Source organism: Stenella coeruleoalba (assembly GCF_951394435.1).
Source record: "Stenella coeruleoalba genome assembly, chromosome: 13".
Lineage (NCBI taxonomy): Eukaryota > Metazoa > Chordata > Mammalia > Artiodactyla > Delphinidae > Stenella > Stenella coeruleoalba.
Genome location: NC_137159.1, coordinates 7,534,156 through 7,561,765, shown reverse-complemented (window position 1 = coordinate 7,561,765; position 27,610 = coordinate 7,534,156). Strand labels below are relative to the sequence as shown.

The following is a 27,610-nucleotide window of genomic DNA, read 5'->3' as shown; positions in this document are numbered from 1 at the left end:
AACTTCCGGTGATAACAAATGTTACTCTCTGCCATGGCTCCAGTTTCAGAGCTTTGTTGAAATACATTTTTCCCCCTTAGCTGTATATTCTTTCTCTATTTTACTATCTTGAAAAACTAGGGTACACATTTCTCTTTAGAGAAATTTTGACTGGTTGTTTTATTTTAACTGTGTGGCTTAGATTTGCACGTGTCTACCAGAAATTTGATAAAGACGGTAACAGACATTTATTAGTACCTAGTGTATCCTATGGGAAGTGCTGATTAAGGTCGATGACACCAGATGGTTTGCTGGATAACATTATCTCATAATTCGGATTCCGGTTCCAATTGACTGATTTGGGGGCATTATTTGAGGTTGGGGGCTGCCCAAATTTGGCAACTCAAATCTCCTGAGAGGGATTATTAAAGGAGGCGCTCTTGTCTTCACTGGGCATTTCCAGGACATTTTATTCTAGAGATAACACTATGAATAATTGGTGACATCTACCACGTGGTCCCTTCTGCTTCCAGGCCCTGGAGGCTTTTGCCATCAAAACAGAAAACTCGGGGGGCAGCCGCTACGAGCTAGGAGAAAGAAGGGAAGGTGTGGGGATGGTGTGAGTACATGCCCCGGGGGCTGTCCCTCACCCACAGTGATTGATGTCAGAGTCCTCCCAGCAGGCCAGGGTCCCACTGAGGGTATGGACGGTATCAGGCACCCTGAGTGATGGGCCATACTGACTGCCATGTGGGCAACATTATGGGTCAGAGGATCCCAGTGGATTCCTGGAGGATGTCTGTGCACCAGGGGTAGCTGGTGTGGAGGTGGTAAGAGGTCAGTCTGAAGTGGGCGGGTGGTGGTAGGAAGATCCATGGCTGTGCATGAGGTTATAAGTGTGGGTGCTGGGAGGGAGAAGTGAGCTGGGTGACATTCAGCCCCAGTATAGGTCCTGGGGAGCAACTTGTGCTTCAAGAGCTGTGGCATCACTGTCCCATGGCAAGTAGCTTCTTCTACCTGGTCAGCTGGACATTTACCCCATAAAGGACTGGACTTAGGGAGGCTAGACACCAGCTCCTTGAGAATAGGAAGTGGGTACCAGTTACATGACTGAACAATGTTTGGTACAAGGTCCAACCAATAGCACAAGGCACGTAAATGCTTGACGAATATAATGTCACTAGGTGACCAAGCCATAATGGTGCCCCTCCTGAATCCCTGAGGGATAACGGATTAGCTTTTATCTCATTCATTCATTCAATTTGGTCTCATTCCAAAAACGATTTGTGTCAGAGGATGGGACAACCGGGCTTTAGTCTTTAACAGATTCTAAAGTTTATTCGAGCTTCTGTTAGTACAATTACAATTTTTTTTAATTATTATTTTTAAAGAAATGAACAAGGCAGTCTTTTGCTTTTAAACAGGCATCACCCTTCAGTTGCCAATTACCCTTTTAGATGAGAGGATCTGACAAATCTTTGCTGAACTATTATTTTGTTCAAAATCAAAATGGCACTCTCTATGTACCTGCTTCCTTGTAAGAAATTCACTTCTTTCCTTGTGGCATTTTTCAGTAAAAGCTTCTATCCAGGTACTATACAAGGGACCGTTTTACTCTATGTGACCCCTGCTGGGCAGGTGGTAAATTACTAATCTTTCTTCTCTCTCTGCCTCCTTCCCCCCTCCTTACTCTCTCCCCTAGATTACCAGCTCACCATTCTCACTTCCTCCTCTGACTTCTAGATCTATTCTTCTATCATTAGCTCCTTGCCTTTGCTTAGATAAATCAGTTTTCTGGCTTCTTCCTGTACTCCTCTCCTTTTATTACCTAAATAAGCCTAAAAAAAGTTCCAGCAATGTAAATAAAGAATATTTCTGGGGAGAAGGGGAAGAGGAGGGGGGGGAGATGTTAAGATGTACAGTTTAATGGTTTTACACTAATATCTATTTATAGTAATATAAATTCTTTTTTAAATTGAAATATAGGTGATTTACAACATTGTGTTAGTTTCAGGTGTACAGCGAAGTGATTCAGCCATATATGTATATATAAATATATACGCACATATGTATATGTATTTTTTTCAGATTCCTTTTCATTATAGGTTATTACAAGATATTGAATATAGTTCCCTGTGCTATACAGTATATCCTTGTTGTTCATCTATTTAATTTTATTTTTTTTAAATTTATTTATTTTATTTTTGGCTGTGTTGGGTCTTCGTTGCTGCGCGCGGGCTTTCTCTAGTTGCGGCGAGTGGGGGCTACTCTTCGTTGCAGTGTGCGGGCTTCTCACTGTGGTGGCTTCACTTGTTGCGGAGCATGGGCTCTAGGCATGCGGACTTCACTAGTTGTGGCTCGCGGGTTCTAGAGCACAGGCTCAGTAGTTGTGGCACGTGGGCTTAGTTGCTCCACGGCATGTGGGATCTTCCTGGACCAGGGCTCGAACCTGTGTCCCCTGCATTGGCAGGTGGATTCTTAACCACTGTGCTACCAGGGGAGTCAATCTATTTTACATATAGTGGTGACTATCTGTTAATCCCATACTAGTAATTTCTCTTTCCCCCCTTACTCTTTGGTAACCACAGGATTGTTTTCTATGTTTGTGAGTCTGTTTCTGTCTTGTAAATAACTCATTTGTATTATTTTTTAGATTCCACATATAAAAGATATCATATAATATTTGTCTTTGTCTGACTTATTTCACTCAGTATGATAATCTCTAGGTCCATTCATGTTGCTGCAAATGGCGTTATTTCAGTCATTTTTATGTCTGAGTAGTATTCCATTGTATATATGTACCACATCGTCTTTATCCATTCATCTACTGATGGACACTCAGGTGGCTTCCATATCTTGGCTGTTGTAAATAGTGCTGCTATGAACATTGGGGAGAATATATCTTTTCGAATTAGAGTTTTCATCTTTTCCAGATATATGTTCAGGAGTGGGATTGCTGGATATATGGTAACGCTATTTTTAGTTTTTTAAAGAACCTCCATATTGTTCTCCATAGTGGCTACACCAATTTACATTCCCACCAACAGTGTGGGACGGTTCCCTTTTCTCCACACCCTCTTCAGCATCTATTATTTGTAGACTTTTTAAGGATGGTCATTCTGACCAGGGTAAGGTGAGCTGATACCTCATTGTAGTTTTGATTTTCATTTCTCTAATAATGAGCGACGATGAGCATCTTTTCATTGGCTTCTTGGCCATCTGTATGTGTTCTTTGGAGAAATGTCTATGGAGATCTTCTGCCCATTTTTTGATGGGGTGGTTTGTTTTTAAAATATTTTCTATTAATCCACTTTAGCATTTTTGTCTACTGACATTAAGATATTGGAACAGAGGTTTAGGGAAGTTGGCTTCCTCATGGTCAGAGTCGGTAGGTAAGGGAACCAGGCCAGTGAAGTACCACAGAGCACCCCGGTCCTGCCTCTGCCGGGCTGTGGACTCTTCAGGGCAGAGATTGAAGGGAAGGGGACCAGATACATTTTGGATTCTGCCAATCCCAGCCAAAGAGGACTGGTGGGATGATGAGCAGATGTAAACAGACACGGGGGGCAAGCTTCCTCTGGGGATGCTAATGCAGAAGCAGCAAGGAGTCGTCTCTTAGATGTTTGCAAAGAAGACAGGACGGCTTTAGGTTTTTGAGACTAATCTTGACTCTTCAAGCAGTTTACAGGCAGAAACATACGGGTCATTTAGAGCTTGCCCGAAACTCCCAGGGAAGAATTCTTTTTACCTCCAGGGCTCACTATGACAGGACTACACATGTAAAGGAAGTGCCTGCCTGAGTCAGGTCTGGTGCTGTTGGATGAAGGCGAAAGATCCCAGCTCGGCTGTCAACTCTCAGATCTGTGAGAACGGCAGAAGCTTTTGGATTCTGGGACAGAGCGCTGGCAAGGCAATAACACCTTCCATGTGAATGAGTCCGTGTGTGTGCGTGGGCCCGTGCGTGTGTGTGCGTGCACATGCTTGTCAACGTCACATTGAAAGCAAACAAGAAGGACCAACGAATGGCAGCTGAGCTGCCTGGAGACAGGCTACAGGTAGTGCATGGATTGCAATTCCTGGTTCTTGGGAATGGGAGGCTAAATTGGGAGCGTGCAGGGTGATGCAATCCAGGCCTCGCAGGCTCTACGTGGCTGCCTGGCTTTCTGGCCTGCTCCTCAGGGCTTTGGTCAGCCACACACTCCTGCAACTCTTCTCACAGTGCTATTTCAGTACAGGCCAGACTTTGAGCACAGCCAAGATGACGTGGCCCAGTAATAACTCTCATCTTTGGCAGAGCAGGTGGACACTGGGATTGCTCACTCCCCACTTTGGTGGGTTTGCCCAATGCCTTTTGGAGCTTTTAATAGAATCCTTACTTTACCTTCATACAATGCTTTGGTGGAGTCCCATTTACTTTTTCTTTCTTTCTTTCTTTTTTTAAATTCCAGCAGTTTATTAGGTTAGCGGTTGGTTTAATTCAGCAGCTAAATAGATGTTATCCAGAGACCCGCTTTGTTCTGTGCTTACATTGTCAACGTCACTGCCTCAGTAGGTGGTTGGTTCTTATGAATGCAACCAGAGCCCAGGTTGTGGAATACAAATGCTACTTTGTTTTTGCATAAAGACAAGATGCAAGTCACATAACTATTTTGATAGTTTTGTTAAAATAATGCAACCTGTGCATGAAGAACAAAAATCTACCAAAATCTAAGTCTGGCTTTCTGTTTTCGCAAAACATCTCTTTTAGTCAGACAAAGTAGCAATATTTGAAGGTAAAAATAGGTTTGTCATGGTTAGGTAAGAGTCTCATAATTGCACTTTGCAAACCAATTATATAACGTAAGAGAAAAGCTGAAGCAGTTCTGATTGTTCTATTATTGGTATTAGGATTTTCACCCTTCAAGTGACCACTGCTTGATGGTTTATACCTGAAAATGTTTTCACATATAACATGCAATCACACCCTCTTCCTTCAACTGCCTTGGACTTCTAAGAATGAAGTCCAGGTGGAAAGGAGACGTACCCAGAAACACGTTGCTGAATCAGACCTCCACAGACAGAGATTCTGGCTAACCCACACTCTAGCACTTTTCTATGTGAAGAGGACCATGTCTGGTGACATTTCAGAAACCATCTGGTCTACTTCTTTGTTTTTTGATCTTCTTGGCTACACCGTGTGGCATGCAAGGTCTTAGTTCTGTGACCAGGGATCGAACCCATGCCCCTTGCAGTGGAAGTGCGGAGTCTTAACCACTGGACCACCAGGAAAGTCCCTGGTCTGCTTCTTGTTTCACTTGGCACAACTTGTTGGCTACAGATCTGGTCAGGATGGAACTGCAAGTGCCCAGGGGCACTGAATTCCTGCAAATGATTTTGCTCCAGTAGAAACAAAAGGTTAAGATAGTCTCCTGAGAAAATCTGTGCTTCTGAGATAACCGGCCCCACTTGGAGAAGATTTGGAAAAACACAAACACAAACACAATTTTCCGAGTGCATATCTGGACCAGGTACCTGAATGACTGCAGGTAAATCCTTTCCTATATGAAAGCCCCCAAGCCTGGATACGAGTGATAGCACAGACTCCAAGGAGCATCCAGTCTTGAATGGTTACAATTCTGCAAAAGCTACTGAAGAAAAAAACCCCATAAAAGTCACAGGACAAAGGGCTATTCCTCCGAGTTAAATAGCAGTGTCCTCCGGAGGGAGATTTCCACTTCCTCTGCCAACCAGCAGCCCGGCTGGCAGCTGTATTTGAGCATGCCTATCCAATAATGGTACATGGCCCTTCTTCTGTTTTCTGAATGGAGTCTATTTTGGTGGTACTGATATGCACAGTTAAAAAAGCTTGGCTTAGTTTCCAGAATGTAGCTTCCTCTGAATTCTTCAACTTAACAAAGCCATGATTCTCCGTTTTTGTGTTAATTGCATGTTTGCCCAAATTCAGTGGATCATCTCCTAATTTTTATATAATATTCTCATTTTCCAGATATCCGCTGAGGGTCCTCAGGTTGAAATCAGTCACATCCTATGATCCAAGCTGAGTGGACACAACTAAACCTCCATCAATCTCAGGTCCCCAGAGGAGGTCTGAGAAAAAAAGTGAGGAGATGGGGTTGTGAGCCGTTGTATATCTGTGCTCTGTGACATTTAGGTTTGCTGACCATTTCAGTTTTGGAAATGACAGTTGATTAATATAAAAAAAGACAACTACTTTTTTGTGTATCTCCACCAATGCCTGCGCTTCTCACAGATGTTTATAAAGAGTGGCATGATGTAATAAAACTGGCCTTCTTAGAAGAGTTTTGCATTTGCCTCTGGTGACAGTAAAATTTTATTTATAAAATATTACTTAAGTAAGCTTTAGGGCTGTTAAACAAACAAATAAACAAAGATGCAAAAACCTCCTGTTGAACATTCGTGTTTCACTGACTGTGCCTGAAGGTTTGAATTATGATTACTTCACATACAGATGACAAAGATCTGATAGTTTTCAATGAGCGTTATTGTGCCGTTTCCATATTAGAAGGAAACCAACTTGTCAGTATAATTAAACTGGATAGGTAGCTTAGGTTCAACATCAATGCAGGACAAAAAATTATAAAAAACATAAACTACTCTTTTTTTTTTTCTATTTTTGCTGTTAGGTTTAATATATGTAATACATACTTTTTTGTATAGTCATTGAGAACAGGGCATTTCCCAGCATTTAAAAAGTCCTTTAGATTTTTGAGGTTAAATTATCTTAATGAATATTACGAATGTGTAATTCATCAAGACCAACAAAGCCAGCGTCTTGCACAATATTTTACATTTAGTAGGCATACAAGATTCTTCTCAGAATGACTCCTTTGGAAAAATGTTTCAGCTCTTGTTGGCTACAAATCCCATCTATGATATAGTTCATTTCTAATGTAGGAGAAACTTGATTTTGGAGCTCACCCCTCAAACCTGGTCCTGATTACTGCTTCAACTCCTGTTTATATAATTCTACACAATTTTGGCAGGATTCAAGAGCACATACCAGGGTGTTGGCTTTTATGAATCTCCTGGGATGTGAATGTCAAGCTGACTGGATGAACTCTGGCCACAAATCCCAGACAAGCACAATGACTCTATTTATTCAGACTTGGCCGCCTGAATGCAGATTGACTCTGTGGGTAATAAATTTTCACAGGCCAAGAACTTCAGCATCAACCAAGCTGATTCTGAGAAGAAAAATACACCCAGGGAAGTGGAGCTGGGCTGCAAAAACCTCCTATATTTTTATTTCACATCTGCATATCATTCGGCTAATACATCTGGTGACGGATGGACACGCACTGCTGATGGCTTCAGAGGTTCTTCTGAAAAGCTCTGCTTTCTGTTATGCAATTGTCATATTAAAAAGGAACAAGGAAAAAAATGACCAGCGGCCATTACAATTGGCAATCTGCTTTTAATATTACACCCAGAGCTGATGTTACTTATCCAGTGACCTCTACGGTAAACAGCAGAAAATTGAGATGGGAATGTTCCTTGTGCTTCTTCTTAAGAAACCAACGTTAACAAAAGGCAGTTAAGAACTGCAATTCAGTGCTCAGAGCAATCTCACCACCTATAATCCTGACACCTTGAGACGCGAAGCTTTAGAGTCACTCTAAGAGGACCGAGATTCTTTTTGAGGGACATGATTAGTACTCCATGCGTTAAGAATAAGAAAAGAAGTGGCTCTTTAACTTGCAGATTTATGCTAATTACCTGGATATCTATTAAATGAATTGTGTGTTCTCCAAATATTGACTGGGGATTAAAAGGTAACTTTTCTTCATTGTGAGAAGTAAATGATGCCAGTAGGAGAACTTCCCTCTACAGATTATATCTCAGGATCACTGCCTGTAAAATTAAAACTGTCAGTTTAAGTGGATAAACCATGCTCATTTAAAGAGAAAAATGTAGTTATATAATTAAAATGAAAAGACTGCCTAATACGTACGGATAATGTAATTACTGGAAGCTGCAGGCACATACACAGCCATTTAGTTTGCATCCCCTCTCCTTACTTCCCTGCACTTATGTATCTGTCATCTCTGAAACGCTGTGTGCAGTTGACACGATCTTAGCTGCTCCTTGTTGAGTGTCTTATTCACGTGGCCCTGTCCTCATGCCTTAGCGGTAATAATTTCATCTAGATATTTGCTGTGTCCAACCTCCCAAGCTTACCCTCCTCACCTGAGAGGCAGAACTCATTTTTTTTTAATAACCTTAAATCTGCCTTTTATTTATTTAATTTTTTTGGCTGCGCCCGGTGGCATGCGGGATCTTAGTACCCCGACCAGGGATCCAACCCGTGCCCCCTGCAGTGGAAGCATGGTGTCTTACCACCGGGCTGCCAGGGAAGTCCCAGAACTCATTTTCTTTTTTTTACTAAATGGGAAGATAGGCAATATAATTCATTTCTCCCTTCCAAATCCATTTAAAAAATGGCTTGAGTACTTAGTACCTTCAGGAATCATTTTGTCTTAAATCTTCTAACTCCTTTACTTTCTTCCAAAGAAACGCTGGCGTCTAGAATTGTTAAAACCAAGAGCCACAGGTTTTAACTGGAGATCAAACCAACTGCCACACATATCTTGTGTCCTTCCTTCATTTACTCAGACACAAAATCTGATTCTCAAATCATTTGTCCTGTTTCTAGTTTGAACCTCATCAAGTATGAAAATTACAGGAGCAAACATGAGATTACGACTCCATTTCCATTAAACCTCCACATTTTGTAAACCTGGTCACAATCCTAGCTCTAGAGGTTAGTCAAAATGCTACAGTTTTTGAAAGGGAAGGCTGTGAAGAAATGCACTCTCTTGGTTTTCGAGGCTTCTGTTTGAGATACCTTCTAGAAAGTTATAACCTCAATAGGGCTTGGTATGAAGCACATTTAACAAGTGACTATTGACATTTCTACAGAGATTGGATAAATGCTTTTCTCCTAAATAGGTAGGTGATTTGTGTATTTATCTACAGACAATTTTTGTCCTTGGGTCTATGTTTTTTTCTTCTTTGTCAATACTTTTGATCTTTGGAAAGGACTAATTTGAAAAAAAATCAGTGTTTAATTAAAAAAAAAAAAAGGGAGACCCAAAGTCATCTTTGATACTGGACAACAGACAGCAGGAAATACTCTCAATTCAATAACATTATGCATCATTCATGCATCCATTCAGCAAGTATCCGGCACCTCTGCTGTGCCAGATACAGTTCCTGCCCTCAGGAAACTTCCAGTCTGGTTGGTTGAGATACTTAAAAAAGTAAACGTAATGCACAACTAAAATTATGATGAGACCTAAGAAGAAAGCTTAGGTTATTGTGACACGGACTAACCAGGGGTCCAAGTTAGATAACTGGAGACTCCCTGATGAAGTGAAATTTATGCTGCACTTCCAAGATGAGTAGGTATTAATGGGGCAAAAATCAGGGGGGAGAGGCCTATGGAGGGCCTGAGGCAGCTGAGTTTGGCTTGTTGGAGGAGCTGAAAGAAGACCCATGGGGTGGAAGTACCATGAACCATCTCAGTGTGAAGTGAAAGGGAAGCGTTGAGTGAAGCCAGCTGGGTAGGGTACTGTCGGCCAACTACGGGCTCTAATTTTACCCCAAGTGAAATGCGAACCCATTTAAGATTTTAGACCAAGGAATGACTTGATCTGATTTTGATGCTTTGACTTGATCTTTTTCAAAAGATCCCTGTGAGGAAGTTGTATTATAGAGGGGGGAGAATGGACTGGTTTAGACTAGCCAGGATGGAAAGAGGTGGATGGACTAATACTTGTGAATTTATAGGGATTAGAGATAAAATTAACATTTGAGTGAGGAATAGGGAGTCGTCAAGGATGAGCCCGATGTTTCTAGACTTAAACAACTGGGTGCCTGGTAGTTCTAGGTTTAGAAATGGTAACAGTCACAAGAGGAACATATTTGTGTGTGGATAGGTAGAGGGGTGGCAAAGACCAGAACTCCAGTTTGGCACAACTTGGATTTGAAATGCTTGTGAGACATCCAAGTGGAAAAGTCAAATAGGTCTGTGGTTAACAAGAGAGTTCTGAGCTGAGGGTATAATTTTAGAAATTGTAAGTATATAAAAATTGGGGCTTCCCTGGTGGCGCAGTGGTTAAGAATCCACCTGCCAATGCAGGGGACACGGGTTTGAGCCCTGGTCCAGGAAGATCCCACATGCCGTGGAGCAACTAAGCCCGTGTGCCACAACTACTGAGCCTGCGCTCTAGAGCCCACAAGCCACAACTACTGAGCCCACGTGCCACAACTACTGAAGCCTGCGTGCCTAAAGACTGTGCTCCGCAACAAGAGAAGCCACAACAATGAGAAGCCCGTGCACAGCAACAAAGACCCAACACAGCCATAAAATAAGCAAATAAATTTATTAAAAAAAAATTGAAGGTCATGGGAATTGATGAGATCATCCAGAGAGAGACAGAGAGGACGTGGAGAGGAAAAATCAGAAATGCTAAAAGATTCCAACATTCAAGATTGGCTACAGGAGGAGCAGTCAGCAAAGGAGTCTGAGAAGACACAGCCAGAGGGGCAAGAAACAAACCAGGAGGGTATGGTATTAGACAACTCAATAAAAGTGGGGTAATTAACAGTTTTCAATGCTGTAACTCTTCTGGTGAGACAAAGGACTGAAAAGAGCCTGGTACATGTGCTCTGCAGACCCACTGCGGTCACTGGTGACCCAGTGAGTGGTTCTGGTGGAGAAGAGGGGCAGAAAAGAGTCAAAGGAGTAAGTCCCCAAGTAACTGAGAGGAAATGGGACAAACTTTTGATAAGAGGAAGGCAGTGTCCTCTTATAGTAGGGGGAAGGGAGACAATGAGTGAAGACAAAGGTAGTTGTGTGCATCTGGTTACAGGAAGATGAGGCTTCCCTGTTAGATGCCAGTCAGCATGGTATGCAATAGGGAAGTAAAGATGAATAAGACACAGCATCAGATTCAGGTCACTCACTCAAGAAATCAGGAAGACAGATAACTAAATCTCATATTATCAATTCTGTGATGGAGGTAGTTATAGGATACTCAGGGAGAAAACTCATAAAATGCCATCACCAGTGAACTGCTGTGAGTTACGTATATATAATGTAATACCCAGAAATGCCACTAAAAAAAGCTATACAAAGAGATACACTCAAAAATACTATAGATAAACAGGAATGAAATTCTACAAAATGTTCCAGGAAGCTACAGGAATTCAGGAAAGAGAAAACAGAAAAATGAAAAAACAAAGAGAACAAACAGAAGACGAAAAATAAAGTGGTAGACTTAAGCCCTAACATAATTAATTACCATTAATGTAACATTACATTAATTAATATTAGTTAATCAGTTTAATTATCAACTAATAATTACATTAAATGTAAATGGTCCAAGTACATCAATTAAAAGACAGAAATTGGCAAAGTGGATATGCTGTCTGTAAGAAACTCACTTCAAATATAGGTAGGTTGAAAGTAAAAGAATGGAAAAAGTTATATTATGCAAACATTAATCAAAAGAAACTAACAGTGGCTACATTGATATAGGATAAAGTAGACTTCAGGGCAAAGAAGATTACCAGAGTGGAACATACGTAATTATAAAAGGTCAATCCACCAAGAAGATGTAGCAATCCCAAATGTGTGTGCACAAAATAACAGCTGTAACATATGTGAAGCAAAAACTGAGAGAATGGAAAGGACAAATAGACAAATCCACAATTACAGCTGGAGACTTCAACACTCCTCTCCCAACAATCGATAGAGCAACTAGACAGAAAGTCAGCAAGGATATAGAATATCTCAACAACAACATCAACCAACAGGTTCTAACTGACATTTATAGAACACTCCACCCACCATCAGCAGAATACACATAAAACATATACCAACATAGATCATATCTTGGGCCATAAAAAATACTCAATGCATTTATAAAAACTGAAATCATACAGGATATGTACTAAGACCACAATGGAACCAAACCAGAAATCAATACAAGTAAGATCACAGGGAACCTGGAAACACTTGGAAATAAAACAACACACTTCTAAAAGCATCAAAGAGGATGATGTCTCACTGAACTGACAATGAAAATACAACATACAAAAATTTGTGAGATGTGGCTACAGCAGTGATGAGAGTGAAATGTACAGCACTAAATGTTTATATTATAAAAGAGGACTGGGCACATACCCTGAGAAAACCGTAATTCAAAAAGAGTCATGTACCACAATGTTCACTGAAGCTCTATTTACAATAGCTAGGACATGGAAGCAACCTAAGTGTCCATCGACAGATGAATGGATAAAGAAGATGTGGCACATATATACAATGGAATATTACTCAGCCATAAAAGGAAACGAAATTGAGTTATTTGTAGTGAGGTGGATGGACCTAGAGTCTGTCATACACAGTGAAGTAAGTCAGAAAGAGAAAAATAAATACTGTATGCTAACACATATATAGGGAATCTAAAAAAAAAAAAAAAGGTCATGAAGAACCTAGGGGCAGGACAGAAATAAAGACGCAGACGTAGAGAATGGACTTGAGGACACGGGGAGGGGGAAGGGTAAGCTGGGACAAAGTGAGAGTGGCATGGACATATATACACTACCAAATGTAAAATAGATAGCTAGTGGGAAGCAGCTGCATAGCACAGGGAGATCAGCTCAGTGCTTTGTGACCACCTGAAGGGGTGGGATAGGGAAGGGAGGGAGGGAGACACAAGAGGGAAGAGATATGGGGATATATGTATATGTATAGCTGATTCACTTTGTTATAAAGCAGAAACTAACACACCATTGTAAAGCAATTATACTCCAATAGCGATGTTAAAAAAAATCAAAATAAATCAATTTTCGAAAGTAAAAAAAAAAAATAAAAGAGGACAAATCTCAAATCAATAATCTAAGCTCCCTCAAGAAACTAGAAAAAAAAGAACAAAATGAACCCAAAGCAAGCAGGAGGAGGGGAACAATAAAGATAAGATAGCAATGAAATTGAAAAAAGAAAAACTGACAGAGACTACCAATGAAACAAAAAGCTAGTTCTTTGAAAAGAGCAATAAAATTGATAAAGCTCTAGTAAGACTGACAAAGAAAAAAAGAAGATCTGTATCAAGAATGAAACGGGCTATCACTATAGATCCAGGCATCAAAAAGACAATGAAGGAACATAACTCTACACACATAAATATGACAACATAAATGACCTGATGGATTAATTACTTGAAGAGCATGTACCACCATAACCTACCCAATGTGAAATAATCCGAATAGTCCTTTAACAATTAAGGAAATAGAATTTGTAAGTTTCTAAAAGTCTCCAGGCCCACATGGTTTCCCTGGAAAATTCTGACAAACATTTAAAGAAGAATTAACATCAATGTTATACAATCTCTTCAAGAAAGAGAAGAGCAAGGAACACTTTGCAATTCACATGATAAGCCACCACTGTCCTAATGTCAAAACCAGACAAAGGCAATACAAAAAAAGAAACCTTCGGAACAATATTCCTCATGAATATAAAAAGACAAGCATGTGAGGAAAATGTAGAGCAATGGGAATTCTCTTATACTGCTGGTGGGAGTGTCAGAAGGTACAACCATTCTGGGAAAATGGTTTGGGATAGTCTACTCAAATGGAACATCCTATAGCACTTCTACTCTTGGGGACAGACCAATAGGAATGTTCCCACACACCCCCCAAAGACCTGTACAAGAATGTTAGTAACAGCACTATTCCAATAGCCCTAAACGCCCTCGTGTACGTCAGCAGTAGGACAGGTAAGCAAATGACAGTATATGCACATAATGGAATGGGGTCCAGCAATGGAAATGAAAAAACTTCACTTCATGCAATATCATGCATGAGTCTCACAAACAAAATGCTGAGCGACAGAAGCCAGACACAGCAGCGTGCACTCACGATCCTACTGATGTAATTGTGCTTCAGAGACAAGCGCAATTACCCTACGGTGTTAGAAGTCAGGAGAGCGGTTATTCTTTTGGAGGCTGCTGCCCCGAAGGGGATGTGGGAGACCCAAGAGGCCGGTCATGTCTGTGTCTTGATCTGGGTGCTGGCTACACGGGTGAGTGTGGTTTATGAATATTCATCAAGTTGTATTCTTAGGTAACGTGTAACTTTCCTCTATGCCTGGTGTATTCCATTGTAAGTTGACTAAAAAAGAAGAAAAAAGCCTACTGGATCTGGTGACATGAAGATTGTGGGTGAGCACAAGTTGTGAGGAAGTGGCAGGCTGCAGGGATCTAAGGTTGATTCCAATTTTACAAATGGCGGCACCAGAGCACCGAGCAGTTCAGTGACTGGGTCTAAGGCTGCAGAGCCACTGGGTAGCAGAGCAGGGACTTGAACCCAGGGAGCTGCTGAGCTGGTGCTCACTCACTAAACTAGCCTGTCTCTTATTTTGAGAGCACAGAGGCAATGATAAAGGAACATCAAGACGGGAATACGCAAATGCATGAGTGTAGGAGGCTACTTTAGGAAGAGCAAACAGCTGTAGCAACTCGATGCTCTTGTGGATGTTCCTTTATCACAGTGGCTACACAGGCTGGTGACCGACAGTCACAAAGACAACCAGGTGTCATGTTAGAAAAGGACAAGGATTTTAGTACACTATATTTATCGAGGCAGGGAAACATACAGTACATTTTTGAAAGATTCTGGGTTAAGAGACGGACTCTGATTATATCTGAAAAAATAATTTACGTTAGATGCTTAATTATCTCTCAATGCCAGAGAAATGCAGAGCGTGTATGTGTGCCGTGTGTATGCACAGGCTCCGCTCTTTTGGGGTGCAATCACATTTCGGTCTTGAAGAGAAAAAAAATTCTATGTCATCAGTGTTTTTTAAAAGCATGGGATTTACGATTTTGTGATTAGGTCAGGGTATATATAGGATATATAAAGGATAACTTAATATAATCAGTGTTAGAGCAATCACTAAACTGCCACATACGAAACCACTGTCCGGAGTCTTAATTACAAGGGAGGATTAGGGTATGAAAGTCATTCATTCTGTCAGCTGCTTTCATTGTAAAAGACAGGAAGGTGTACATACGTACGGACCGAAAGCAAGAAGGATGTGACTGGTAGGTTCACAGTACAATATTTTCCACAGCTACAGACTGAAGCAAAATGAGTAAACGAAAGGTTCTCACTGCCTTAGAGAACGTTTCTAGTTCATCCTTGATAACTAATTTTTTAAAATTGTGTTTTCAGTGGAAACATTTCCTGGAGATAATTCAGGAAATTCTTTCCAAATTAAGAAAGTCTCGCTGAATGAAACAGTCTGTAAATCCCTTTTCCAGTATCAAGTATACACACTCTACATGTTTGCTGTGACTTAATCCACAGCAAACATAGGTCCAATCCTATCTGGACCTCCACTGGGAAAAACAACACAAGAGATGAAGTCATTTGCTTGTAGACACAAAGACGAGGAACCAACATGAGGGGTGAAATCGTTCCCCAGATCTGCCAAGATTGCTGGGTTGTGGCTGTCTGACGGGCCTGCTGCTTGCACCTAGAAACAGATCAATAAATCTCTAAAAAAGCCTGAGTGGCCCTCCTTGCTCAAACTTTCTTCACTTGGGCTTTTCTCAGCTGGCCAATCTAGTTTCAAACTGCACTGGGTTCTATCTCATACCCAGTCCCTTCTTTGATGCCTCACCTTCTCTTACAAGGCGAGCAAGCTTTTCTGTGATCTCACAGTCATATCTGGCTCAGATGCTCTTCCCGGAAATTTCCTTTGATCTCACCTCTGCACACTCTCTCAGTACATTACGTGCATTTGCATGTCTAGACAGCTGCAACACCTGCACAGCATTCCATGACACCTCTGTATAAAATTCACCATTCCAAGATGACCTGAACAGTACATGTGTCTTGTATCACGTGTAAAAATGACAGAAAACCTCTCTGAATTGTCTTCATACCTATCACGTTTATCCCACCTTGACACGATACAAAACAGGTGATGAGAAAAAGGAAACAGAAGTGGAGGAAAATCTGTCTTTTCATGCTTTCAAACTTGCTTTAAAATACAAACATTTCCTGAAATGCAGAAGTGAGAGTGATGAATGTTAATTGGGTATTTTATCACCTTAACTGACTGATCAGAAGAGTATTTATAAACCCCTGACTGATGTCTCGAGCTGATAAATCAACACCAGGGGAGAACATTTCAAGCACATTTATCACTTAAGACAAACAGGCTATTCTGAGCGCGATTATTTTTTATTCATCGTTTTAGCTCACCTCTACCTTTGCTTCCGCTCAATGTTAATGATATCTGTATAAGACTTCTCAATATTTAATGCTAAAGCATGCCTGTTGCATGCTGATGAGGTGAAGCTCACACATTTGATCTCCAGAAAGCCAGTAACCTTTCCGAAAGAGAAGCTCTATCTCACATGGAAGCCTGATCCCAGGCGGCTCCCTTATAAACAGCTGCTGTTGGCTTCGATGCCATGAAGATCACAGAATTACAGTTTTATGGGAAATTAAAGCCAAGATATTTGAACAGACTGGCCCAATGGCACAGAATCTCATCATCAGCAGAGGATACCCAGCGTCCTAGAGCATCACAATTGAGCATTTGTATGACTCAGTTAATACCCAGGACAGTCTACCAGATTGGCATCATCATATCACATTCAGAGAACGGCAACATCAAGGAAAATCTTACCTGTTCATTCTCCTCTTCATCGCTACTTAGCTTAAGGTCATCTTCTAGCATTCTGAAAGAGGGAACAAAGAGGTACAGATACTTAGAAAATTCAAGAGAATTTAGCACCAAAATACCTGTATTAGAGCAATGTTTCAGTAATGAGTGTATTAGATTTACTAATTAAAAAAAAAATGTTTCCTATTGAGCCCTTTTCCTCTGATGCACTTAGGAAATTACAAACTGCCACATCATGAAAATAAACCCTCACAACAGCCAAAGGACGTGATGACCTGCTTCAGGAATATGAGGTTTTTGGGCTTCCCTGGTGGCGCAGTGGTTGAGAGTCCGCCTGCCGATGCAGGGGACACGGGTTCGTGCCCTGGTCCGGGAAGATCCCACATGCCACGGAGCGGCTGGGCCCGTGAGCCATGGCCGCTGAGCCTGCGTGTCCGGAGCCTGTGCTCCGCAACGGGAGAGGCCACAACAGTGAGAGGCCCGCGTACCGCAAAAAAAAAAAAAAAAGAATATGAGGTTTTAAACGAACAGAGTCAAATAGGTGCTTTTCCTTGTGAAGTTGTAATTCCACAATTATTTGTCCAGTGTTTTCCATGTGGCGGGTGCTGAGCTACATCTCCATCACCATTCGTGGGAAGCAGAAGGAGAGAGCGGGCAGAACCCTGCCGAGAGCTAGAAAACCACAAACTCAAGTTCTCAGAGCAGCTGCTGGGTCTTCCCCCATCAAAGATCTGGAAAAGACAGCTGCCTGAACATCCTACCGGATGAGGAAAACCAAATAGGAGGAAACTTTCTGGAAAGACTCTGGGGAGGAACTCCCCAGAGCCCCCTGGGTCCCTCAGCTGCGTCATGACAACCGCAGTGGGGAAGCTTACTTTTGGGTCTGTAAGAGTTAAAAGTTTAAAAAAAAAAAAAAAGAATTTGAGAAAGAATATATGGGTATGTATAACTGAATCACTTTGCTGTACACCTGAAACTAACACAACACTGTAAATCAACTATACTCCAATATGAAATTAAAAGAAGAGGATATATTAAAAAAATTAAATTAAAAAAAGAAAAAATTTCAAACATTATTTCTGACGATGATGAAACTGTATCCTTATCAGCATTGCTGATTTATTTCTTTGTAGAATAATCGTTTTCAGATGAACTCATTTCATAAGAAGTCTCACTCAGAAGTGTGGTCTACACACAGATGAATGCAGAGCTCTTCTGTCCGGAGTGAGGGGAAGAGTCCGTCTTTGGATGGACCCTGGGGCTCCAGGGATCAGTCCGGAGGCCACTGAGTCCCTGTGCTCGAAGGCCTCGCTCTCCTCTCTGAAATCACCTTCAAAGTCCAAAGACTGACCCCTAAAATGTGGTGTTTCCTATAAAAGCCAATTATAGGCCTATTGTAGATACATTCCTCTGAATATTTTTATAAGTAATTTCAGTGACTTTTGGGGTGAGCTTGGGGTAAAGACCTGCCAGGGCAGGGCGTGGGCCCACTTCTGCCTCTCACGGCTGTGTGTTTAGGGCAAATCAATAAACGGCCCCGCCCCCAGCCCCATTTCCATCTTTGTAAAATGAAGGGCTGTGCTGGACATCTCCAAGGTCCAGTCCTCCTTTAGCGTCCAAGTCTGCAAAATAAATGTGCGCCCTATTTCCTAAAGTAAAACAACTCCTGTATTTGCTCTGAAGAGCACAGTTATGAAATTTTAAAGCAATTCTTGGTATTAAGAATTTAAGCCATAACCATTAGGACACCAAATCCCCCCTGGCTACAGCTATTCTACTAGTAGCAAGTGGTATTCTTCTTTTATTATTCAAACCAGAAGCAAACAAGCCAAACACTGGCAAGGACTGCACAGCTGCACCTCAACCGCCCTTTACGTCTGTGTGGCACGTCACTCATTTCCCTTGACCTCACAAACTTGAACCTGGGCTTCGAAGAGAAGAGATGCTGGTGATTTACTATATTAGAGTGCTTCGGGGGGAGAATCTAGGAGAGGATGGTGTTTCCTTTGTCCTGGGACACTACTGACCAGCATGGTGACGGCACAGAGTACAGTACCAGTTGGTTGGCTGGGGTGGGCAGCTACCCCAAGACGATTTTTTTTGTTTTTTGTTTTGGCTGCGTTGGGTCTTCGTTGCTGTGCATGGGCTTTCTCTAGTTGTGGCGAGCAGGGGCTACTCTTCGTTGCGGTGCACGGGCTTCTCATTGTGGTGGCTTCTCTTGTTGCGGAGCACGGGCTCTAAGTGCACGGGCTTCAGTAGCTGTGGCACGTGGGCTCAGTAGTTGTGGCTCGTGGGCTTAGCTGCTCCGCGGCATGTGGGATCTCCCCGGACCAGGGCTCGAACCCGTGTCCTCTGCATTGGCAGGCGGATTCTTAACCACTGTGCCACCAGGGAAGTCCCCCCAAGATGACTTTCCTACCCAAAGGCACAAATACGTTTCTGATGAAAAGGACCAGAGAAGTCAGGACAGTTTCTTACCCTCCACTCCTCACTCCCTCTTTTGGGGTCAGCTGCCAACTGCGATTCGGTTTACTCTCAAGGACTGCCCTGTAAACACTGGGTGTTCAAAGTGTGGGTGGTTCCGTCGGGGGATGGGAAGGGGGAGGGAAGGACACACAATCGTTGTTAATGACCCCCGTTAGATGGAAGTCACGTCAAGGGTGACTGAGGAGTTTCATCTGCGTATGGGCGACGGTGTGGACAGATTTGAAGGCCATGGCCAACCACAGCAAGATGCCCCTAAATGCCCCAAAGCAAGGGATCTTAGCTTGGCCGCACACCCGTCCTGTGGCTCGGTTACCACGTGAAGCTGGCAGAGTAAAAGCCGTGTGTGGGGTTCCTTTTAAGGTAGGGAGTAGAACTTGTTTTGTTTATTCTAGGTGCACGCTCAATGTGTCAACACATGAACATGTGTCTGGTTGAATCTCAGGCTGCCTTTCACACCCCTGATCCTGGGAGAGTCACACCTCTGGGCCATGGTTTTGTCATTTCTAGAGTGAGACTCAGCTCCCTTGTCATCCTTTCCAGAAGAAAAGCAGTCAGAGATCCACCTCACTTTGGGAATAGAAATTATCACTGAATTTACCTCTCTTATGTTAAAAAAAAAAAAAAGATTAATTGTGTTTCTGGTCTGAGATCCAAAAACAAAGGATCAAATGTAAAAACATTCTGTATTCAACAGAGGCCTGGAGAGAAGTTAGACGCCAATAAGCTTCAGAATGTCTTGGAAAAATGGGAACACCGAGTCCGACAGCTCATTCACATTGCACAGTAATCCTGTGAGCCTGCTGCTACCAGCACGAGGGACCGCATTCCTGGAACAGACGGTCACCACTGCCCGGCGCCCCAGACCCCAACAGGCGTGCGCTGAGATGACTCAGTCTCAAGGCCACCCAAGAACACGCCCGGCCCTTTTGCATCATTCTGGTCACAGTGGAGTCCCTGGGACTCAACTTCCAAAGCACAGTGCTGGTCCCTTTTAATGCTGGGAAAACCAGAGTGGCTTCTTGAGAGCCTGAGGAGGAGCTGAGGAAGATGTGAAGCTAGAGAAGAATACGGGAGAGCTGGGGCCACTTAGAAGCCTGAGAGCTGTCCTCGTTTGGTGAAGGCTGTGTCTGCCTCCATTGAAACACACAAATGGCACCATCGGAGCAGTCTGCCCCCAAATCTGATCCCACCTGCTTGACAACATGTTTATCATCTGTCTGTTTTCAAAAGGAATTACACTGGCGTGAGTAAATTAAACAAGAATAATAATAACAAAAGTTTTAAACCAAGAGTGAAAGAAAATGCAAAGTAAGTGTTGGTTAGGACACAGGGCAGAGACGGAGGATACCTGACTCTGTTTTTGATGCTCTGAAGCGCTGAGGATGGAGACTGGGAAGGGTCATCAGCACATAAGTGCAGGGCCCGTGCTCCAGCATCACATTGACTCGCAGGGCACCCTGACGCACCTCTGCATCCCTACACCCCCCTCATCTGAGCACCACCAGGCCTTCCTCCCGATGGTGACGCCCACCCACCCACAGCCACGCTCCTTCCATGTCCCTTGGCGCCCACCCCCCCTTCGTGTCCCCGCAGCACCCTCCTAGGTGTCCCAGCTCCTGTCCAACCTGATCTCATTCAACCATACCTCGAGGTGGGTGCTGCCGGGGCAGCAGGCCTCGGGGGTCTGAGCACAGACTCTGGAGTCAGACTGCCTAGGAGGAATCCTGGCTCTGCCACTCAGCTTGCTATTAGCACAGAACCTTGTGCGGAACCAACATTCAACACATGTTCATTCTTCATTAGTGTTCCTCTTTTACCTCTGAGGGCCATGCCTTGGAGCGTTTAAGAAACTTGCATGCGTAAACAGTTTGGGACAGAAGATGTTTCTGTAACAATGCCTTAAAACTAAGCCATTTGCTCTGTTTTCAGGCCATCTTGAGAAGAAAAGATGACGTTTTCTAGAGGTTGCGGAGGGGGATCTATTTTAGGATATAACTGCTGCCATGGTTGATTGATCTGATGTGAGTTCATGCCTGCAGAGGACAGAAAACATGGCCACCAGCCTGAGTGCACAGGGGACATATCCTGGGAGCCTGTGGTCGGTCACACAGCCTGGAGTACCCACAGCCTGATGACAACAGCTGAAATAAAATAGATAATAAAATCAAACTCTGCGAATGAAGGCCAGAGAGCAGAGGTGCAGCTAGAGGTACAGAGAAACCTGGACTTCGTGCCCTGAGCACCTGCGCAGCTGTCACACTGTGTCCAGAGCACTTCCGGTCAGTGCCTGGTGGTAAGTTCACAGTGGAGTCTGACCAGACAGCTGACTTCACAGTGGGGCCCTGACAGGACCGAGGCAGGATTTTTTTTTTAAACATGCAATTAGGTGATTCAGATTCTATCCATTTTTCACTGGTGAACTGTGTAGACAACAGTTTCTTAAAATTATTGTCCCAGGAAAATTACAACACGCCCCCTGAACACCTGGTACAAAGGGTCAAAAGGTTTGAGCCACGGGCTGAAGGCTCTTATGCTTTCATGCAGGGACAGAGGGTCCCATGGGAACTGTGTAGTGGAAAGGGTGTGTGGAGGTTTGCCTCTGAGCTCAGATCGGGGAACCCAGTACAAACATTTCCATCTGTGGTTTGCCAAGGACCACCTCAGGTGAACCTCTCTGCTTCTGGAAGTGAAGGATGAAGAAAACACTGCCTCACCACCAACAGTAGAATTGGCATTCAAACACCCAATCACCTACACATTCAATTTTCTACTGCGTTCTTTCAGTGGTGGGCACCTATCTTTGGAAAGCATACTGTCTCCCAGGGCTGGTTCTTCTCACACATTACATTCAAATCAGCATTGCCGTTTTAGCCATTTTTAAGTGCCTTAAAATTCTGAAGGTCTGGCATAATGAACTCTCACAGAACCCAGTCACCTCATCTGAAGGTAAGGCCCTCAGAAAAGGGAGGAATTCAATACAACCCTTCCAACTTTACTATCTGATGATGGTAGCTTCCCTGTGTGTACTATTTTTTAATTGAGCAGTAGACAACTTTACGTTGTAGCTAGTGCTTTTATATACATATATATTTTAAAAATAAATTTATTTATTTATTTTTGGCTGTCTTGCATCTTCGTTGCTGCACACAGGCTCTCTCTAGTTGTGCCGAGCAGGGGTAACTCTTCACCGTGGTGCGTGGGCTTCTCACTGCAGCGGTTTCTCTTGTTGCAGAGCACGGGCTCTCGGCACGCGGGTTTCAGTAGTTGTGGCACGCGGGCTCAGTAGCTGTGGCATGTGGGCTCTAGAGCGCAGGCTCAGTAGTTGTGGCACACGGGCTTAGTTACACTGCAGCATATGGGATCTTCCTGGACCGGGGCTCGAAGCCATGTCCCCTGCACTGGCAGGCAGATTCGTAACCACTGTACCACCAGGGAAGTCCCTGGTGCTTATATTTTTGAGGTCCACAATTTCTCAGGAAGCAGAAATAGTAGCCTACCCATAACAGATGGCCAACTGCTTCTAGGGTTCATCTGTATCTTACACAGGTATTGCAAACGGGCACATTAACTACCTTCAAATGTAACGGCAGTCACTTCACAGAGCAGCAGTTTTTAATTAATAGGGTTTCCCTGGAATTACTTGTCATTTGGGGTCCTTATCAGATCTGAATCCTTTAGTCCTTTAAAGTTCATTTCATTTTGCTATGTCTTAATGGCTTCTTGAAAATCTGACTTTTATATGGGCTGTTTGGTTTGCAGATTTGTTTCTATAGCCGGTGCTTCTATGATCTCCACCTATTTGAGATTTAAAGCCAAAGGCAAATGTTTATGAATCCCCATTAAACATATTCATATATGCAAAATGGATAAAGAAGATGTGGCACATACATACAATGGAATACTACTCAGCCATAAAAAGAAATGAAATTGAGTTATTTGTATGGAAATGGATGGACCTAGAGTCTGTCATACAGAGTGAAGTAAGTCAGGAAGAGAAAAACAAATACCGTATGCTAACACATATATATGGAATCTAAAAAAAAAAAAAAAAAGGTTCTGAAGAACCTAGGCGCAGGACAGGAATAAAGATGCAGACATAGAGAATGGACTTAAGGACACGGGGAGGGGGAAGGGTAAGCTGGGACAAAGTGAGAGTGGTATCGACGTGTATACACTACCAAATGTAAAACAGATAGCTCGTGGGAAGCAGCTGCATAGCACAGGGAAATCAGCTCGGTGCTTTGTGACCACCTAGAGGGGTGGGATAGGGAGGGTGGGAGGGAGACTCAAGAGGGAGGGGATATGGGGATATAAGTATACGTATAGCTGATTCACTTTGTTATACAGCAGAAACTAACACAACAATGTAAAGCAATTATACTCCAATAAAGATGTTAAAAAAAAAGACATTTTCTATAGTGCATCTCATTGAAACCTCAATGATTAAATGATAGTACTACTAAAAAAAAAACCCATATTCATATACGCAAATATCTATTCTAACAATTAGCCGTGCATGATAAACCTGTTATGCAGGTCCACCTCTCTGAAGGAATCCAAGCCATCCTCTCCACTGCTTGGAACACAGGAGGAGAAGTTATAAAACTCATTTCATTGTTTTTGAAGTCCACTGCTCTGTCAGGGTCAGCACTACCATCTGCCTGGGCTTATTTTCAGAAACACTTGACCACCTTCCTCTCCACATTCGTTCAGAAGAATTTAACTTGCGCCATTCCCCAGGTAACTGGGAACCAGGATGGCCTGGACAGGCTCAGCCTGGGGCTGGTGATGTAGTGCATCCAAGGCACAAAGGAAGGAACTTAGTCTGGAAGCCAACGTAGAAATCAGGAACGAGACAAAGGGTGGTCTAGATGACCTGAGAGCTTCCAGCTCTGATGCTTTCCTACCTGGGTTTCCTACCTACATCTTTTGAGGCAATGTGGAGCATAGGGAGATGGTTTCTGTTCACACACATCTTCTTCCTGGACCCCCTCTTCCTAGGATTGGTTCTAGCTGTCAATGAAATCACAAATGATCTTCTGATTCTGCCATGTTCACCCTGGGGCGAAGGTGTCCTGTACCTCTTCTGTTTAAGAACAATAGGTTCCAATGGTCCTTTTCTTCCGCTTATACGATGAGTCCACCTGCGACCTTGACACAGGCCTGTTTTCCCTGGGGGACAGCATCTCATTTCTTGCTACTTCAGACCCTCGCAAAAGCCAACCTCATTCAGGAGACCTGTCAAACCCTGGTGAGATGCGGGATGAACGTGTGTCTTCAAAATCTCAGTCAAGCAACCGCCTTTCCAAATAGTCCCATATCTAGTATATTAATATAGAATAAATGGAAATCAAAGGAAAGTAAAAGTCAACACTAATAAAAGGACACAGTCTGTGGTACTAGAGTGTGGAGTGGTGGAATGAGGCTGGCCAGCATTGAGTCTGAGTTCTGTCCGTAACCAGCTCTGTAAACTTGGGCAAAGTGTGCACTCACTCTGGATATCATTTCCACATCTCTAAAACGAAGCTGGGATAAAAGGACCTCTACAGCCCCTTGTGGCTCTGAATTCTGACTCTCTGCCTTTACCAATGCGTGGAAAGTCCAGTTAGATTGTTGGAGGTTTAGAGGGTTCCCTGGATCTGAGCTGATACGACTCATAAAAGTAAAACTGACAGGTTGGAATCTGAGTCAGGATCCACACTGGAGTCAGGAGCCTGGGGTGAAGTCCGGTTACTTCTTTGAGCACTTACTTCCTCGTATGTCAGGTAAGACATTTCCCATCGTTGTTCTAAAAATTCAATAGGAAATGGACATGGCAGTGCTTTTAGATGGTAGGGTGCTACATAGAATGTTTGACTACTTCTGGAAACATTTCGCATGTGATACGGTGTGTAGGACAGAGCCTCGCCCTCAGGCAACAGCCTGTGACTCTATGATACCAGAGCAGCTTCTCGTGGACCAGGAACAAAGGCAATAATCAGACTGGAGCCCGGAGCTCCTGCACCAGGTGGCCACAAGGACTGGACTGGGAGATCATGCCAGTTCCCCAACTGGGCTTGAGACCAGGGAAGTGTTCTTTCCTCTGTTACAAACTAATCAATTGTCTCTAGGTATTTTCTGGACACTTCCTTATTACAGTGAAATGTCTCCCCAAACACACATCCAACAGCTTTTGGGTAGTTAAAAAAACTAGATTCATCTTTTTCTTTTCTCCTAACAGCATCTGCAAATAAAATCAGATGACACGTATGCTAAATGATGAGCAGAGCAACAGAGCATTTGCTGAGCCCCCAAGGAGCCTTCGTCAAGTCCTCTAGGCTCTGGGCCACACGGCGCCAGAACCATACATCCTCTCAAACGCTCTGTGTCTGCAGGATCCTTCATTCTTTCTAAGGAACAATGTGTCCCCGAGCTCCACCACGAAGGCACATTTAGAAAAGCAGGAAGTCACAAAATATTCTTCCAAGTAACTGAAAACGGGACGCTAGCGGCCAAGTGTACCGAGAAGTTCCTCATCACATCAGTCCTCTGGGGCAGGTGGACTGCCGTAGGACGCGGAGGTGCTGTGGGAGAATGTTTACAGAGAAAAGCGGCCTTAGCAGGCCACCTGCTCTGACCTCCAGCCCTAGGGAAGCAGGAAGCTCCCTCCACAGGCACCCTGGGAGTCAAAGCTGGGCCAGTGGTTCTCAGACTAGAGCAGAAGCAGCATCACCTGAGGGCTTGTTAAGACGCCGGTGTCTGGGCCCACCTCCAGGGGTGGGAAGGGGCCCCCAATTTTGCATTTATAGTAAGTCCCCAGGTGATGCAGAGGCTGCCGGGCAGAGGCCACAGTTTTAGAAGCGCTGGGCTAGGCCATCACCTCCTGCCCGCAGAGGTTTATCACATCTCTAGTCAGCTACTGAAAGTCGAGAGCCTGTGATATGGCCCCTTGAGCCACCTCTGAGGGCATATTGGGGCCTGTGGTCTGGGTGGATGGGTGGGGGGCCTGGGGCCCTGAGGATGTGTACTCCTCCCCAGATCTCTCCCAGTTTGCCCTGGCCCACAGGGTAGGACCCCAGAGAGGACCAGGGACCCCCTCCTCTCACCCCCAAATCTGCTAAGGAAAAGAGCTCGCTCATTCAACCAACTGAGCCTGACTCACTGAATACAAGTTCCAAAGGCTCTGTGCCTGCCCTCAGAGCATCGGGTTATCAGGGGACAGAGACAAGTAATCCAGTGATTGTTATATGGTGGGATGGGCCCTGGAGCAGAGCACTGGAGGAGGAAGGACCTGTGCTGGCTTCAGACTCCTAAAGAAGTCAGATGGAGTCGGGGAAGGTGACCCCCGAGCATGGCATGCCTGGGGCTGGAGGCAGGTTATATCCTGCGCTCCCACGATGTTCTTTTCTTTTGGAAAAGTGATACACACACAGGGTTCCAATGCCATCCCCCCCCCCAAGAAAAAATCCAGGGAAATGTCTACCTCCCCTCCTGTCTCTACCTGCTCGCTTCCCACTCTTTCCCCCAAAGTCACCACTGTCTGTAGTTTCTTATAGATGATTTCCGAGTTTCTTTAATGCATTAACCAGCAAATGGGAACACAGCACTTTGGACCCCTTACAGTCAGTACATGGCACTGGTGGACGGGTGTAAGGTTAACGGGACCCTCGTTATCTAGCTGCAGCAGGCAGCTCTAAGACACTCCCAACGACCCCAGCCTCCTGGTACTGTGTCCTCCCCACCCTGAGTGTGGCTGGACCTAGTGACTTCCTTCTAGGGAACAGAACAGGGCAAAGTGATGGGGTGTCACTCGTGAGATTGGGTGATGTCCGCCTGCTGGCATGCATACTCTTTGGCTCTCTGGCTGGTTTGCTCAGATGATGAAAGCTGCCACGAGCTGCCGTATGGAGAAATCCCCACGGCCGGGAGCTTAGGGGACCTCTGGCCAACGGCCAAGGAGGGAATGAGGCTCTCAGCCCAACCACTGGAAGGAACTGAGTCTGGCCAACAATCACGCGATGTGAGCTTGGAAATGGATCTTTCCCTAGTCAGGCTTTGAAGTGACTGCAGCCCCGGCTGCAGCCTCTCCAGAGACCCTTAGCCGGGGGACCCAGCTAAGCCATGCTCAGATTCCCGACCTACGGAAACCATGAGATAACAAATGCCACTAAGTTTGCGGGTAATTTGTTGGCATCAACAAGTAACTGGTATGCCACTGGATGGTAGTAAATATTTAGTGTGTCCCTTTTCAAGGTCACTCCCAATTGCTTGCGCCAAAGCATGAACAGCCATCATTCAAACTGTCTCACAGAGGTATAACGCAAGCCTAACAGGTCATTAAAATGTTCTAATAGCCACATTAAAAAAAAGGAAAAACAGGTAAACTTACAATATAGTCAATATGTTTAAGCCAACATAGCATTTCAAGGTGACAACATACAC

General features: G+C 43.8%; 1 protein-coding gene across 1 annotated transcript in view; it reads right to left on the bottom strand.

Moving 5' to 3' along the window:
- Positions 1-27,610, bottom strand: part of AFF3 (ALF transcription elongation factor 3) — a 564,600-nt gene that overhangs the window by 107,509 nt on the left and 429,481 nt on the right. The window contains exon 9 of the mRNA XM_079940200.1: positions 16,706-16,757. Coding sequence (XP_079796326.1) covers positions 16,706-16,757 — 52 coding nt within the window. The remainder of the gene's footprint in view (positions 1-16,705; positions 16,758-27,610) is intronic.